General features: G+C 37.9%; 1 protein-coding gene across 1 annotated transcript in view; it reads left to right on the top strand.

Annotated features, from left to right (window-relative positions):
• The first annotated feature begins 791 nt into the window (after window positions 1-791).
• RTN1 (reticulon 1) overlaps window positions 792-17,121 on the top strand; it is a 116,116-nt gene continuing 99,786 nt past the window's right edge. The window contains exon 1 of the mRNA XM_015823822.1: window positions 792-825. Coding sequence (XP_015679308.1) covers window positions 807-825 — 19 coding nt within the window. The 5' untranslated portion in view covers window positions 792-806. The remainder of the gene's footprint in view (window positions 826-17,121) is intronic.

The following is a 17,121-nucleotide window of genomic DNA, read 5'->3' on the forward strand; positions in this document are numbered from 1 at the left end:
TCAGCATAGTGCAGGGGTAGGCAACCTTGGCTCTTTTATGACTCGTGGACTTCAACTCCCAGAATTCCTGAGCCAGCATAGCTGGCTCAGGAATTCTGGGAGTTGAAGTCCACGAGTCATAAAAGAGCCAAGGTTGCCTACCCCTGGCATAGTGCATTGAGACTTGTGTCAGTACATGAGGGAACCTTTCACAAAGCCAGATTCTCAATCCAGGGTTTGTTTTTGTTTCAACGCTCCAAAAGGAACCCGTCTAGGCCTCTTGCCACTGAGACGAAGCAGTTAAACGGGGCAGAGTTTAAAGGGGCAAGCAGCTCTTTCCCTGCTCTGTGATATGCCAGCCAGCGGGTGACGCAAGGGCTGGAGACTCCAACTCAACGCCCAAGGTGCACCTGCGTAAAAGGCGCTAGCGGCGGAGGCACAGCCGTAAGACTACTACCCGAGCAGCCGTCTCTTCTCGAGGCAGCCGCCCAATCTTCCCAGAGCGGCTCCTGCGGTAGCTGCCAGCAGTCACACGAACGCACGCCCCAGCGGCCGCCGTTGCCGCCGCCTTCTTTCCTCTCTTCTTTTCCCCCCCCACCCCTCCCCATACCGCATCCTCCGGTTTTGACTGCTGAGCTAATCCGCCCCGCGACCTAGCTAGAATGTCGTCGCCGCCGCCGGATCTCCAGAGCTCCGAGGAGCATCGGGCTGGGGACGGCGCGGAAGATGACAGTACAGCCGGAGCGTCTCCAAGGCGCTGGGAAGGCGAAGGCGCGCAGGCACCGGCACCGGCATTCAGCGCCGCCGAGCAACCGCCGCCCGTTGCCATGGCAACTGCATCTACAGGTAAAAGGCGAGGTACCGAAAGATGCTAAACAAAGGGCTGCGCGTCTCCTGCGCCCATTCCAACGCTAAGGGCGGTACAGAATAGGAGCCTCGGCAAGAGATGGAGAGGAAATTTGGTTTCCTTCCAAAGTTCTCCTTTGGCTCCTAGCGCTCCTTCTGATTCATAATCATGCATTTTAGCCTTTAATACGGATTTTCAGTGCGTTATCAGGTGTAATGTTTTAGCTGGAAACCTTAACATCCTCTCATTTGTCCACTGTTGTGTGTTCTGTGAATGGATAGAAGTCATTTCTGAGACATCATTGTGTACTTACGTTTTATTTAAATCTAGTTTATTTGCGTGAATTGGCTTGTACTGAGATTGGGGTACTTTTTGTTCCCCTGGGATATGGCTACTTTCCCTTTGCTCAAATGATTTTTATGTGTATTTATTTTCTCTTTTACATTGTTGACTGTGTGTGCTAGATTTCTATAGATTGCAAATAGACTGTTGGTCTGTACTTTTATTCTGGACCTTGCAGATGGCCCTCCTCCAAGTCTGAAATTTAAAATTTAAAGATTTGCTGTACATTTTTCATAGTAACAGAGTTGTCTTTAACCAAATGATTTTTCTGTGCCAAGCCTTAAATGCTTATTCTGTTTTTAATTTCCACCTGCCAAGAAACAGATTTATGCCCCTTATGCAACCTTGCAGTACTGAACTTGTATGAAGCAAGTTGAGGAGTGGGAGTGGCTGGGAGAAATGATGGGATCTGGTCAGGCAATATCCATTCACTACCTTAGGAACTATATTGGTGGGCTGAGTTTTCCTCTTCCTGACCTCATTCTGCTAAGGATGCTTAACTGTGAAGGAAATACACAATTAGCTAAGTGCTGTGCTGACCATCTACACATTGGGGGAAAAGCCCACAACATGATTTTATAAAAAATGATTTCCTCTTTTCATCCATTCTTTGTGCTTATTCTGAATATAACACTGAAGTAAAACCTATGCATTGATGTGGAGAGATGTTCAACTGTTGGATGAGATGAATGGCCATGTAAGATGCCAAATTAATTTGCTTTGAGAATAGATTTCTTTTTCTTTTTTAAAAAAGTTGTTTGGTAGCCTCTAATTAGAAATCAGATTCCACAATGAAGAGGAAGGGGAGGTGGCAAGTATATTAAGGAAAAAAGAGATCTTTAGATGGATTTCATGGAAGGGTAATTGCTGGAGGGATGGGGATGGAAAGGTCAGAGAAATATCTAATGAATATTCTCTTGCATCAGAAAACACAACACTATCAAAGCCTATAAGAAACCAGGGGAGGTGGTTTTGTAATCTCAGCCTCAATCTCTACAATCTTTTTTTAATTTTGTTAATGCATTAAAATGTTACAAGGTTTTGCAGTACTTTAAAGACTAATAAATGTGTTTTTGGCACAAGGCTCTTTGCTATTTGTGCTGCAACAGATTAACACAACTACCTTTCATCCCAAAATGATTGCTTTCATCCCTCTGATTAAAACTTTCTAAATGGATTTTAAGGAAAGCATTTAAAAGAGACTTATCTTTCAGCCCTTTTGGGCACTGCTTCTTCAAAGCAATTTGTTTAGAAAATTCTTTATTATATATGAACTAAATCTGAAAACTGGAGATAACAGGAGTAATCATTTCATTACTTCTATTTAAATCAGTGTCTTTTTTAAAAGCCTCATCGTTTGTTGGTTGTATTTCTTTCTTACTTAGCAGCATGGTTATATGTTTACAGGATTAGAAGGTTGGGATGTTGTTTTGTTGCTGCGTTTCTAGGCCTATAGCACTTAAAACATGCATTCCAATATCTCTAAGTACTATCAGAATATATCAATATTTTCTTGCACTTGGAAGAATAGAATAAACTAATTTGTTCCATATCCAAATGTAATAATTCATACTATAGTTCCTATTACTAGTCCAAAATCCATTGGAGTTGCACAGACAACAAATTTAAATTCTCTGGAGAAATGTTCATCTTTGTAAACAAACTTTTTAAAAAATTGCTTTTTGAAAGTATTTCACATGCAAGCTATCTCATGATATGAACCATTTACTAATGTTTGGTATTATAAAATGATAGAAAGGTAGTTTCTATCACTTTAGAATATCATGTACTTACATACTTGCATATACACATGATAACATATGCAAGGGATGGTGGTGGTATTCCAAATATTAAACCATTTTTTAAAAATAACAGAAGTTGCTCTGAGCATAATAGTTTAGAATTATGCTTCAATAAATTTAATAGTGTTTAAAAGTAAAGTTTTTTTTTCATACTGAAGCTCTAGTAAAGTAAATTATTCCATTACAGAGCTGATGGTGATTACATCTATTGTGCTTATGGAAGATTTATCCTTTTTCATAAATAATCCATGCAGAGCTGTATCCCAAGCACAGCACCTAGACTGCATGCAAGCATTTCTAGTTTAAAGGCCCTGGTTAAACTGTTTTCCCCATAGTGGTCAGTATCAATCTCTCAAGTGTTGATGGAGTTATCCAAGAGGGCGATAAATGCCTGGGTGTCAAAAGGAGGTCAGTAAGTGGCTGCATGTCAATAGATGTTTAATAGCTGATAGAAGATTGATTGGGATCAATTAAACTTTGGAGATCTTTGTAGAACTCCATTTCAATCCCTACTCCTGAAGATGGGTGACTAATGGTAAGACAATATTACCAAGGGTTGGACAGTCAGCCACAGTGAGACTGGTCTTCTTATTGTTGTTAGGCACGCAACAATGTGGCATCACAGCTGCCAGTTCTTTAGCTGGTGTTGGGCCTTGATTGCATTAGTTCAAATAGCTAATGGTCTTCATATACACTGACTTCTTCCCAAGCATCTAGGATGCTGTAATGTATTGACATAGTATATGTGGGGATCCAAGCAGTGTGGTCTTTTGTAATTGACAAATGGAAATATTATTACTATTATATGAGCAATCTACAATTAGATTCCCAATCAAAGACAGATGAAAAGTTAATAATTCAAGTTCTGGATTTTAAAGTCCCATGAGATCTTAACCTACTCATCCAAACGCTAAATCTAATTCTGCTTACCTTTTCAAGATTAATAAAGAACAGTGAGGTAGGCACTATGCATAATATTCTCAGTATTTTGATGGGAAATTTTCCCATCAGCTGCTCTTTTTCTTAACTAAGAAACTGAAATTTTTTTTTGTCACAGACCATGCTCAGAATTATGAGGAGAAATACCTTTATTTTAAAGGTATTTAAAGGGGCATGCATTTGGAAAGGATATTTAAAAGTACTGAATCCCTAAAATAAGTTGTAAAGTTATAAAAAATGTATTTGCTCCAATCAGTAAGCAGGGAGTTTGTTGTCAGTTTACAATGCTTGTTTTAGAGTACTGGCTTAGCAAGTCTAAGGTTTCATACTATATGATTTTTAATATTATATCCCTTAGTAATTCTTAAGTGTGACAGTATTAATGAACAGATGTGAAACACGTTAATATTTCTCAGACATTTTCTTCAGTCTGCAACTGAAAGCTTGGAGGTGTGTGGCTGATATTACATCTCTGGAATTACATAAGTCCATAATTATGTGAGTTCTTTAGAACTGTTGTAGGAAGATTTGCTTGGCATGGATTAAAACAGCATGGATTCACTCTGATTAATACTACTGATTAATACTACTTCAACTGTGCATTTATTTCAAGAGCAGATCTCATTGCTCAAAAACAGGCAAACCCTTTAGCAATAAGCAGTATTTCATGATTTCATTCAGTGTTGCAGGAACCTCCCTCCACATTTTTAAAAAATATTAATTTTAAAGAATTTAAAATGATCAAAAATGCAATTCCATCCCAAAATTTGCGTGACCTGACTAATTCATAAGATTTTAATATTTATTTTTTAAAATTAGATTTTTTTAAAAAAACAACATAATCCCTATGTTTTGAGAATTTTGACTGTGAAACAGATTTATATAGAATTGCCCTCTGTTGCAGTTTTATATCTAAAATCTATAGTATATGCTAAATAACTTTGGAAGGAGAAATGACCCAAACAGCTTTCTCCTGTGCATGTTCATTTGAGAAAAATACACCCTCAGTATAAAAGTAAAGACTGTGATAAATTTGGGCAGTGTTGGGCTTCAGGGTTAGTGATTTAAGGTCTAGAGTCGACAACAGATTTCCCAACATTTCTGCAGCACCTGTGCCTAGCATTTTCAGAGGCAAGGTGGTCTGCTATATAGACCGCTGGCAACTGAGCAGAACTGATTGGGCTCCTGCCTTTGTAATCTGGTGTCCTGATTTCTGATTGGTCATTAGCTGAGATGGTTTCCAATTGGTGTAGGTTGGTAATTGATTGGTTCTTTGTTTGTGCCCAATCTTAAAAAGTTGTTCTGGGTGGTGTTGGTTCCTGATTGGTCCATGCCAGCTTTTGATTGGTCATTCTTGGAATGCTGATTCCTGATTAGCTTGTTGTGTGGGGTTCTGGTTGATTAGTCTGAACAGATGAGTCCTGATTGTGTTCTTGTCCAGGCATGTTTCTGATTTGCCCATTTTGGGGAGCTGATTCCTGTTGCTCTTGTTTGGGGCAGGATCTTGGTGTGGTGCAGGACAGGTAATCAGGCTTTGTTAACCTTCATACTTTCTTCTTTTTGTTGAAGCTGTTAGGATGTTTGTGGATTTCAACCAATTTTTGTGCAGGTATATGTAATATAGTAGTTTGATGTTGTTGACAACATCTGTGTGTGTTGTTTTCTAAAATGGGCAGCCATACAGATCTTTTAAATGAAATAAATAATTTTCTGATCTTTCCCTTAGAGAAGCCTTCTGTAGGTCTCCATCATTAATAGTAAAATAATTGAAAGTTAGTGACAGCCTTTTTGCTTGTATGTCCCATTCTATGTATATGGGAGTATATCCTCATGCTATGTGTATTAATGTAGCCCTTAATATAAACCCCTATCAGGAGTTCTTGTAGAGCAGCCACTGTCACACAAATGTAATTAACATGTGACTTGATTTATGGGATCATGCACTGTTCTTAAATTTTAATCAAAATTCTGTGAAACGTTGAGGAATTGACATCTATTCCTTCCATATACTGTAGCTGTTAAGAGAATTAATAAAGAATGCATTTGCCTAATAAAATACAAAATTTAAGCAGACAATGGCACATCCCTGCTCCTAAAAGAAATCTGATCCTTTTTTTAGAAAATGGCAATTTCAAGCATAGATTCATCTTCTCTCCCCTTCTTCCCTCCTCCCACCACAGTGAGCATTTGTTTATTCGAAATGAGAGACAAAAATAATAAAAAGCAGTGTCAGACTGGTCATGCAATTTCCAGAGATTCTCTGCCAGCAACATAGAGATGCTAGATAATTTTCTCTGTGTCATGCTACCCATTATACTTTCTGCATCTGAACATTCTTATTTACTTATTTTATTCAGGGATGATAATTTTTAAAGAAACACAATACTTCTATACATGTGCTTCGTTCTTTGGAAACTGATTTTTTAAAGTACATTTACTGTATACGAGCTGCTAGCTTGTATAAATTCTACTAGTGAATTCTTACACTATACTGAATCAAAATATGCTTTGCTTTTGGGTGGCTTAATTTATTCTATGAATTCAGCCATTGTGGTTTGAAAATGTAAATATCATTCCTTTTCATCAAGGGATTGGGTGTATACTCTAACACCAATTAAGCCATAGGCATTTATTTGTCAGCCTAATGTCTAAACAACATGTTATGGGGATTTGGAAAGGCATTCTGCAATTAGCAGGAACCAGCATGAGTTTGTTGCAGACAAAATATAGCAGCTTAACTCTCCCTCTTTCACTATATTATTAGCTTAGTAGATCAGGGAATGCCATAAACATAGTGTACCTGGATCTCAGAAAAGCGTTCAATAGAGAACCTCATGATATTCCTAAAATGATTAAATATATGTTGGATGAAGTCATTTTAAATGGCCTCACAGTTAGGTAAAGGATCCCACCCACAGATTGTTCCTGAATGGCTCCACTTCAACTTGGACAGAAGTATTGATTGGAATGCCACAGGACTCTGTCATATGCCCTGTGTGGCTCAACATTTTTTTTTCTGTTTAGGCGCTTCTTCTTTTTTTAAATAAGTATTTTATTGAGTTTTATAAAGGTAATAAAGGAATGGGGTCAAATGAGGGAGATGAAGAGATATTTGCAAAGTTTGCAAATGACACTAATCGAGGAGGCATGACTAATATTGTAGATAAAAAAATCTGAAAAGATTTAGACAAATCAGCAGTGACTGAAAGGAATAGAAAGAAATGTAAAGTTCTTCATTAGGGTAGGGAAATTTAAAATACATTTATAGGATGATGATGATGATGATGATGATAATAGTAATAGTAATGAAGTTGGAAGGGATCTTGGAGGTCATCTTATTTGGCCATGTCTGAGGATTGTGTCCAGTTCTGGGTATCAAAGTAAGAAAAAAAAGGCAGTGATGAATCTGAATGAGTTTAGAGGAGGTCTGTCAAGATGGTAAAAGCAAATCTAGTAAAGAACAGTTGTAACTGAGGCCCAATTGCCGAGTGTCAAACATGACAGAATGGATATCATCATCACCATCATCATTTATCATAATAATAATAAGTTGGGGGGTTGTAGTCACCGCAGGTTTGTGGTGAGGGAGGGCACAGAGGGAGGCTCACCCAATTTCACGGTATACATGTTATATTTTGATAATAAAGAGTTTATTATTATTATTTATTATCATCGCAGCCTTCAAATATCTGAAAGGTTTTCATATAGCACCCATTATTTCTCCAAAGGAGGAATTCACTGCACAAATTGTCAGGAAATGGAATAAAGTACTACACAATGTAGAATATGTTTTTTTCCACTGAAGGTCTTAAGGCAGAGGTGAGATGATCATCTGTTCAAGATAGTGTAGTGATCCTACACAAAATTAGGGGTTTACACTAGATGACGTTTAAAATATTTTCCACTGCTATGAATTTAGAATTCTATTTTTGCTCCTACAGTTACTAAGTTTTTACAATAATATATATTGTAGTCCATCTTTCATGATCTGCACTCTCTGAAGATCAGTTTACAGAGAAGGAACCAGATGTTTGTACACAAACACATATGAGCCAACAGAACTGGCGGGAAAACGAAGCATTTTACGCATGCACATGTGCGCACACACAAAAAGGGCTGTGAGCACACACAATGCAAACAGGGTGATGCTAGTGCCCATGTGACACTCGCTAGTACTGCCCTGTTTTCACCACATGGTGCCCTGTTTTCACCGCATGGTGCCCTGTTTTCACCATGGCAGCGGTGCTAGCTCAAGTGGGGGTGAGTGTGGCCACACATATGTGCGCCATGGCCAGCCTGTTTCGTGGTCCGCTGGCCAGCAACCCACGACCCACAGGTTGGGGACCCCTGCCCTGGATGGTAGCAAAGATATAAAGAAAACTTTAGTTCTCTGGTTCTTTAGTGGTCTTAGTTTTTGCTTTGTGATCTGGTAGCTCTAATAAACACCCAATAAGCTCAAAAGTGTGAAATAAAAGTTACAAACTTAATGAACAGCAAGCAGTAAAGTATTTTAGAGCTCAGCATAATCCCCTGAGCAGTCTAGAATCAACATGTCTTCTCTTGAAACCAGTAATAAAGAGGCCAGTCTTATTTCCCTGGAGTGGGAGATTCAAAAGCTTTGGTGAAGAAGTGGAACAGTCAAGACTACACCACACTACATTAGAATTCTCTTGAGTGCAAAGGCTCATCAATTTTAAATATATACATTTAAATTGCTTTAAAACAGGTTCAGTAGAGTAACTTCCCCCAAAGACTCTAAATAATTAGAGTTATTTCTATAGTGGCCACATAGATCTCATCTTCATCTAGACAGTATAATGTTTTGTGTCTGTGCCATTCCCAATGGCCATAAAATGGCACCCATCACCTGAGATCATTACTGACCTTCAATCTATGTATGTGATATTCATTAGCATCGACTTTCTGTCCTAAAGGCATTTCCAAATTCTCTTCAGAAATGAGAATAGAAACAGTATCGTCTCAGATTCAGGCACATGCAAGGCCTGGCACAAAATATTTTGCTGTCTGAGTGAGAACAGCAAATACCTTTCCTGTCTTCTATCTGGCAGAGATACCAAGTAGCAAAGTGCTTCAAATTGCATTTTGGCAGTAAAACAAATATCACTCCTAATGAGTTAAACAACTGATCCTTGGTTTTGCTTTATGATTCCTAAATAGTGAGGGGGGGGGGGGAGCCAAACAACTGCTCTCTTCATTCTTCTGAATGGAATAGCCAGTTCTATTAAGAAATACTTCTTGCCTGATTAATACTGGGTACCAAAGTATAATTTTAAATGTTTTTTTATCTTTTATGCATCCTTATCTATCATGTAATTACTACAGCACTGAGTTGTTGAAGTAAAATGTTGGTGCAGGGCTTAAATCAAACTGTCTGTTGCTATTTGCCACTCCTCCTGTTGAAGAGACTTTCATTTACCAGTAACAACAAAACCATTATTGTTCACTGAAACTCCAAAGTTTCAAAAGGATCCTTTAATTCAGATTCAATAGCAAACTGCAATATTAACAAGGATGGCTATCTCTATCTGCAATTCAATACTATTAGGCCAAGAGACAGTGTACTATTTTTGCTCGGTGATTGTCATGCACTAATGTGTGTTCTTTGTAGGAATTGAATTTAATTGTAACAAATAAGAGCTATGTGGCCTTATGGAGAAAATGATTATAGATACTCCTAGGATTCTTCCAACTATGTTTAAAAGAAGAAAAATGAATTGATAGCAACTAGGAGAAAAAGAAAATACTGGCAAATGCAAGGGTGATTTGAGGGTTTTGTTTTTTTTTGAGGGGGAGCAGTTTGAGATACATGTGGGATTGTATTTACCAGGGAAGACATGATGCATTTACAGGAGTAACTGTCTCATCTTTTAAATGTCTGGAAACAAAACCTATCCTGTCATTCCTTACAATATTAAACATAGCTAGAATCTTTAGTTGTTCCCCATTATACTTATTGCTTCAATATGTTTTATTATCCTCATTTAGATTTGGCAGAGAGGTTAAAAAAGAAAGAAAGGGGGTTCATTGTAAAAAAATGGGAGAGAAATTGGAATCTTAGGAATCACCTTTTTTTTTTATAGGGATAAGTGCAATAAATTTATCATGGGAATAGGGAGAGTCTTCAAGTAGACAAAGGTCCATGTCCAGATGAAGAAGCAGTAGGTTGCATATGTGTTTGTATATGCATGTGTACACATACAAACATACACACACACACACACACACACACACAGAGAGAGAGAGAGAGAGAGAGAGAGAGAGAGAGAGAGAGAGAGAGAGAGTTATAATACCCAAAGATTTTAAGGTTTTTTTTTACACATCTTATTATCAAACCGTGTACAGTAATCCTTTCCAATTTTCAGTTTATTTCTACCAGCAAAAAGTATCTACAATGCAATAGTGTAAGCCTGGATTTTAGGTTAAAAAAAATTATGTATTATATGTCTCAAATGCTATCTTGAGAGCAGAGGGTATGGGACAGCAAGAAATAGGACAGATTTGAGCCAGCATAAAAATTGCAGGATCCAACATGATATTGCACGATCCTTTCCTCTTGTTTTTAAAAAATATTTTAGAGTCAGGGTACAGTTGATCAAACATATTATACTTGTTACACGTGGTGCTTGCAATTTTTTTAATGTCAAAAAATTATTTTCTATAATTCAGTAAGCCTGTGCTTAATACAAAATATTTTAGTTCCTTTGTTTCTTATTGAGAAATACTTAAAGATTGCAGGGGGGGGGAAGGGCAACATTTGCATTTTTCTAGTAAATATATGGGTTTTTTTAAAAGGGAAAGAAACAAAAAGTAAGACAAAACAGAATCCAGTAACATAACTTCATGTAAAAAGGAAGTAAAATTTGTAAAAGAACAGTCATTTGGCCTCACAATTCTATCTCCCAACAAGAAATGTTACTCAAGCAAAAGTCCGCAAGATTACAACCAATCTTTTCTGAGTCTGGTGGAGGTAGACAGTTAGCCAGATGACCTACTCGGTCAAAATATAAAGTTTAGATGATGCTACTACTCATAAATAATAATTAGTTTGAACAACTACCAATCAAAGTATATCCCATACTGTAGGAGAGTAAGGAAGGTGAATTTGATAGAGTTATGCAAGCTTCTCTAACATATTTTTAAAGTCCAGAATCTGCAGAGGATGTTTGGAGGGGGCTCAGACAAATAATTTTCTAATTTGCTGAATTATAAGGAGGAAGAAGCACAACACAATGAGAATTACAAGACTGATATCTACTCTACTAAGTAGACCAGAACAAGAATTCAACTCCACAGGAAGGCTAAAGCTACTTTGATTGAGACTGATTATAACAAAATCTTGCAATGGCAATTTGCATATTTTACCTCTGTCAAGTTCCTTACTTTGTACACATTATGATATAAGAATTAAACAAAGAATGAGAAGCAAGATCTGCTTGCTCTGGAGTACAATTTCTAAAATCCCCTTTCCAGGGTGTCCACAAGTCTAGTAAAAAAAACCCTCAAGATATTGGCATGATTGAAGTTCCATTCAATTTTATGTGTGAATGGGCAAAACTGCTGTAGCTGCCATCTTGATTTTTTTTACATATTCCTTACAGACATTACTGCCTTTGCCATTGGCAATGTTGGCAAGGCTGAAGGATGTTGAAGTCCAAAACAACTGAAGAGTAGCAGGTTGTTGGCTTGAAGACATAGATTTGACATTTACTGCTGAGCTCCCCATTTGACTCATGTATATACGAGAGTATAAGGTACTAGAGTTTCTACGATTTTAATATTGGCTGATCAGTAGCTGATTCTCAAGGCTGGCAGCCAAAAGCCTACTCATCACTTTTTTGTTCTACTTATGGAAAACATCATGACTAAATGATCCAAAGATGATATTTTATACTGCTTTCTTATAATTTAACAGTCATTAGCTTACTCAGATCAGTAAAGAATAATTTCTAGCATTTGATTATATAGCAATGCATTGCCTTAGGCACTGTAAATTAGATGCCTTAAAGAAGCAGAATTAATCATTTAACATTAGCCAGATCAGCAATGAAATTCATACTGTCAACCAAGATATCTACCTGGATAATCTGTGCACAAGTAGGCACTCAATGGAGCCAAAATGCCTAGACAAATAATTGTGCTCTTAGTCAGAATTACACTCTGGCAGTGATTATCAAAATGATGAGCTGGAGCTTCCCAGAATGGTAACCAGGAATAAGGGAAGTTGTGTCTCTTGAATGTTTAACATTTATATAGGAAAACAGAAACTGAAGGGAAACAAAGTATCATTATGATAGTAAACATATGATAGAACAGTGGTGGCGAACCTATGGCACGGGTGCCAGAGGCGGCACTCAGAGCGCTCTCTGTGGGCACGCGCGCCGTCGCCCCAGTCCTAGGCCTTCAGCTGGGTTTTATAAAACCTTTTCACTTTAGGCCTCCAGCACCGTGTACAAAAAAAAGGTTCAATCAATCAGTCAATTTCAACTTCTTGTGGGGAAAAAAAAAGATCTTGCAAAGTTGGAATTGATTAATTGAACTTTTTAGTCCCACCCAGTCTGCTGTTACCATTGCAGCCACCCCCACCCAATGGGCCACACCCACCCGGCACCCAACGATGCATAAGTGGGTTTTGGGTTGCAGTTTGGGCACTCAATCTCTAAAAGGTTCGCCATCACTGTGATAGAACATGGTTACAGAAATGTACGCAAACAGACTTTTGATTATTTTGGATAGCTACATTTAGGCAAGAAAAACCAAATGCACAGATATAGTATAGGGGGTACCTTGCTCAATAGTAGTAACTGTGAGAGGGACCTCGGAGTCCTAGTGGACAATCACCTAAATATGAGCCAGCAGTGTGCTGCAGCTGTCAAAAAGGCCAACACAGTGCTAGGCTGCATTAACAGAGGGACAGAATCAAGATCACGTGAAGTATTAATACCACTTTACAATGCCTTAGTAAGGCCACACTTGGAATACTGCATCCAGTTTTGGTCACCACGATGTAAAAAAGATGCTGAGACTCTAGAAAGAGTACAGAGAAGAGCAACAAAGATGATTAGGGGACCGGAGGCTAAAACATATAAGGAAAGGCTGCTGGAATTGGGTATGTCTAGTTTAATGAAGAGAAGGACAAGGGGGGACATGATAGCAGTGTTCCAATATCTCAGGGGCTGCCACAAAGAAGAGGGAGTCAAGCTATTTTCCAAAGCGCCTGAAGGCAGGACAAGAAGCAACGGATGGAAACTAACCAAAGAGAGAAGCAATCTAGAACTAAGGAGAAACTTCCTGACAGTTAGAACAATTAATCAGTGGAACAACCTGCCTCTAGAAGTTGTGAATGCTCCAACACTGGAAGTTGTTAAGAAGAGACTGGAAAACCATTTATCTGAAATAGTATAGGGTTTCCTGCCTGAGCAAGGGGTTGGACTAGATGACCTCCAAGGTCCCTTCCAAATTTTTTATTATTATTATTATTATTATTATTATTATTATTATTATTATTATTATTACTACTACTACTACTACTACTACTACTACTACTACTACTACTATTATTATTATTATTATTATTATTATTATAATAGAATAGAATAGAATAGAATAGAATAGAATAGAATAGAATTCTTTATTGGCCAAGTGTGATTGGATACACAAGAAATTTGCTTCCAGCGCACAAGCTCTCAGTATACATAGAAACAGCAAGATAGTATAAGCATGAGATACCAATAGGAGAAGATAGTAGAAAAGATGAGAAGGATAATAGCAATACAGCCCTATTACATGAGTAAATATTTTTAGGCATAAGATAGTGCTGTGGGAATTAGGTGTTTATCAGAGTGAAGACATGAGGGAAAAACCTCTCTGTGTCTAGTTGTTTTAACATGCAATGCCCTATAGCAGTGTCCTGAGGGGAGGAGTTGAAACAGTTTATGTTCAGGGTGTGAGGGATCTGTAGATATTTTCTCAGTCCTCTTTCTGGTTTGTGCAGTATACAGGTCCTCAATGGAAGGCAGGCTGGTTGCAGTTGGTTGTTGTTGTTGTTTGCAGTCCGTTGAAGTCTGTACCTGTCCTGTTTGGTTGCTATGCCAAACCTGACAGTTATAGAAGTACAAATTACAGACTCAGTAATTCCTCTGTGGAACTGTAGAACCATATATTTTTGAATTGCAACTTCTAGATATCCCTGATACTGATCATACAGAACAGTATCTAAGCTGGTGGGGAATTTTAGGAATGGAAAGCAATAGATTGGGAGGTTCTATTATAATATTTACATTGTGTGAGCTTTTGCGCTAGGCCAGTGTTTTTTAACCTTGGCAACTTTAAGCTGTGTGTGGACTTCAACTCCCAATGAAGGTGAATCCCATTGCTGGCTGGGGAATTCTTAGAGGTGAAGTCTACACATCTTAAAGTTGCCAAGGTTGAGGAACATTGCTCTAGTGATAGAAAATTGGCTAGGTTCAAATATTTTTTTTTACCCTGGATTTCTTACAGAATCCTTTCAAGTTCTGGTGGAAACCTGGGAATTTGAAAACATCTGCACTGAGCCATAAACTATGATTTGCAAACTACAATGGATAGGGTCAGAGAATGTACTCAACACACCAATATTTAAAACATGCAATCAGTTAATGTATTTGTTCTTTCTGCAGGTTGCAGTCATAAATGGGTAATTACAAATCAAGTACAAAAAGGACAAAATATGCATAAATTGTATGGTAAGGTGGGATAAACAATCTGTTCATCAAGATTTTAAGATGTTGTTTAAAAAAAACCCTGGCATATGTAAGCAGTTGCTTAATGCTAATCAGCTTTTCAGTGGCAAATATTTGTTTTAGAATAGTAGGAAAAGTTTTGGAGAAAGACATCTTCTGTAGATTCACAGTGTTAATTAAATTATGCTTCAGTATACGGTGACAAGATATATTTATCAAGAATTTGTCTGTTAAAAATCTTTAATCCAGGAGTACTGCAGAAGCTGAGTAGATCTTTTAAACCACTTCCATCTTGTAACATTATTGATTTACTCTTTACTAAATATAATCTCTTGCCTTGCTTATTTGCTCAAAATAGAATTGTTCTGAGTAACATTTTCCCTTGAGAAAACATGAGAGAGGATAAAGTCCATTTTAATCATAAATAAAACAAACATAATGCTGAGGATTTTAAAGATAAAGATTACATAATCTATCAGATTTAAGGGAGGATATTTAAGGCATATTTTCTTCATTGGCAGTAAGTACCTCGATTTTTACTGTTTAATATAAATATGTTGAAGTACATATTTATATTAAACAGATAGATGACTATACCTAGGTGTAATAATACTCAGGGCATAGCCCAATGGATAAATTAAAGTGATTTCCTTCAATCCAGAAGGATAAACTGACATAAATTGTGCTTCATGGCAGCAATTTATTCAGCATCACTAATGTGCCCAGTGACTGGTACTGATCTTGCTGCTTTAATATCGGACATTACTGGATTCCCCTCAGTTTTCCTCCCAACAATTGATACCTGGCAGGAGAAAAACAACCACTAATCATTTTTTAATGGGTGGAAGGGCAAGAATCTCGGAGGGTTTAGAATGGCTGGTTTTGCTGCCTATCAAATTGCTATTTTGGAACATGGATAATAATAATAATAATAATAATTATAATAATTATAATAATGATAAAGTTGGAAGGGACCTTGGAGGTCATCTAGTCCAACCCCCTGCTCAGGCAGGAAACCCTATACCATTTCGGAAAAATGGCTGTCCAGTTTCTTCTTAAAAACTTCCAGTGTTGGCACGTTCACCGCTTCTGGAAGCAGGTTGTTCCACTGGTTAATTGTTCTAACTGTCAGGAAGTTTCTCCTTAGTTCTAGATTGCTTCTCTCTTTGGTTAGTTTCCATCCATTGCTTCTTGTCTCCTACCTTCAGGTGCTTTGAAAAATAGCTTGACTCCCTCTTCTTTGTGGCAGCCCCTGAGATATTGGAACACTATCATGTCCCCCCTCGTCCTTCTCTTCGTTAAACTAGACATACCCAATTCCAGCAACCGTTCCTTATATGTTTTAGCCTCCAGTCCCCTAATCATCTTTGTTGCTCTTCTCTGTACTCTTTCTAGAGTCTCAGCATCTTTTTTACATGTACCATGTGTGTCCCCAAATAGACAGGTTTTCAGCTTACAGGACAAGTCTGAGATGAAACAGAAGGGGATAACAGTGTATGAGCAAGCTCTGCCATGAACTAGTGCTGGAAGAGAAGTAAAAATAATAAAACCAGTAAAACTACAACTGTCCGAAGCCCTTGATAGCAAAAGCAGCAGAATGCCTCTAATACAATTTTGGTGATAGTATCAGCAACTGGCAGAATCTGGGTGTTGTTCCAATTTAAACTGTGTGGTACATGATATTTTTCTCAAAAAAGTGCTAGCCTTGTATTGCAAAGGATAGGTTTAATATTCTTCCACAGGAGCATTAAACCAGTGTATATAAAAATTACTGATTGCTTCAGAAGATGCTGGTCAGGGAGGTCCTTCTGCAGAAGCCAGGTGACTGGTCTCTCCTCTAGCCTAATGCAGAGTGGCCACAAAAAAGTAGTGACCAGTAATCAGAAAGGGGAGTGACAAGCACCTCACGAGGCACACATAACAGGAAAGCAAGGATTAAATAGACTTCTTGTTCAGTGCTTTTTAAGATCAGGATTAGGGGTGAAGTACAAAATTTTGGGAACTGCACTAGAATTTTATTACTTGGAGAGTTCATCAATTTAGATTTTCTTTGAATGATCTGAACGTCTTCTTGCTGGGCTTTTCTCAGCCTAAACTGAGCCACTGTTTTCTAGTGATCTTCTTCCTTATTATCTCATGCTTGTTTATGTCCAACATTTCTTCTGCAAACCTCCCTACAACTTCATGTTTCCGTAACAGCCTACAGTGGCCAACAAAAGCTGGGCAGATCTCAAACCCTCATTGCTTCATCAACCACAGCAGTGTACTTGATAATTTCACAGCAAAAGTTGTGATGGGAGAAGAGGGAAACAGCTTCCTTATGATGGAAACTTGTGAAGATATCTTTAAACTAGTGGAGATGAGATAAAAGCAATGTTACGAGAGTATAGCATATAAAGAACGTTACTGGGCATATTTGTGCTACAGTGGGTCAGGTTTCACAAGTCCAGGCAGATATCAGTCATCAAGAGTA

The sequence above is a fragment of the Protobothrops mucrosquamatus genome, unplaced genomic scaffold (genome assembly GCF_001527695.2).
Source record: "Protobothrops mucrosquamatus isolate PMUCROS unplaced genomic scaffold, P.Mucros_1.0 scaffold2004, whole genome shotgun sequence".
Classification (NCBI taxonomy): domain Eukaryota; kingdom Metazoa; phylum Chordata; class Lepidosauria; order Squamata; family Viperidae; genus Protobothrops; species Protobothrops mucrosquamatus.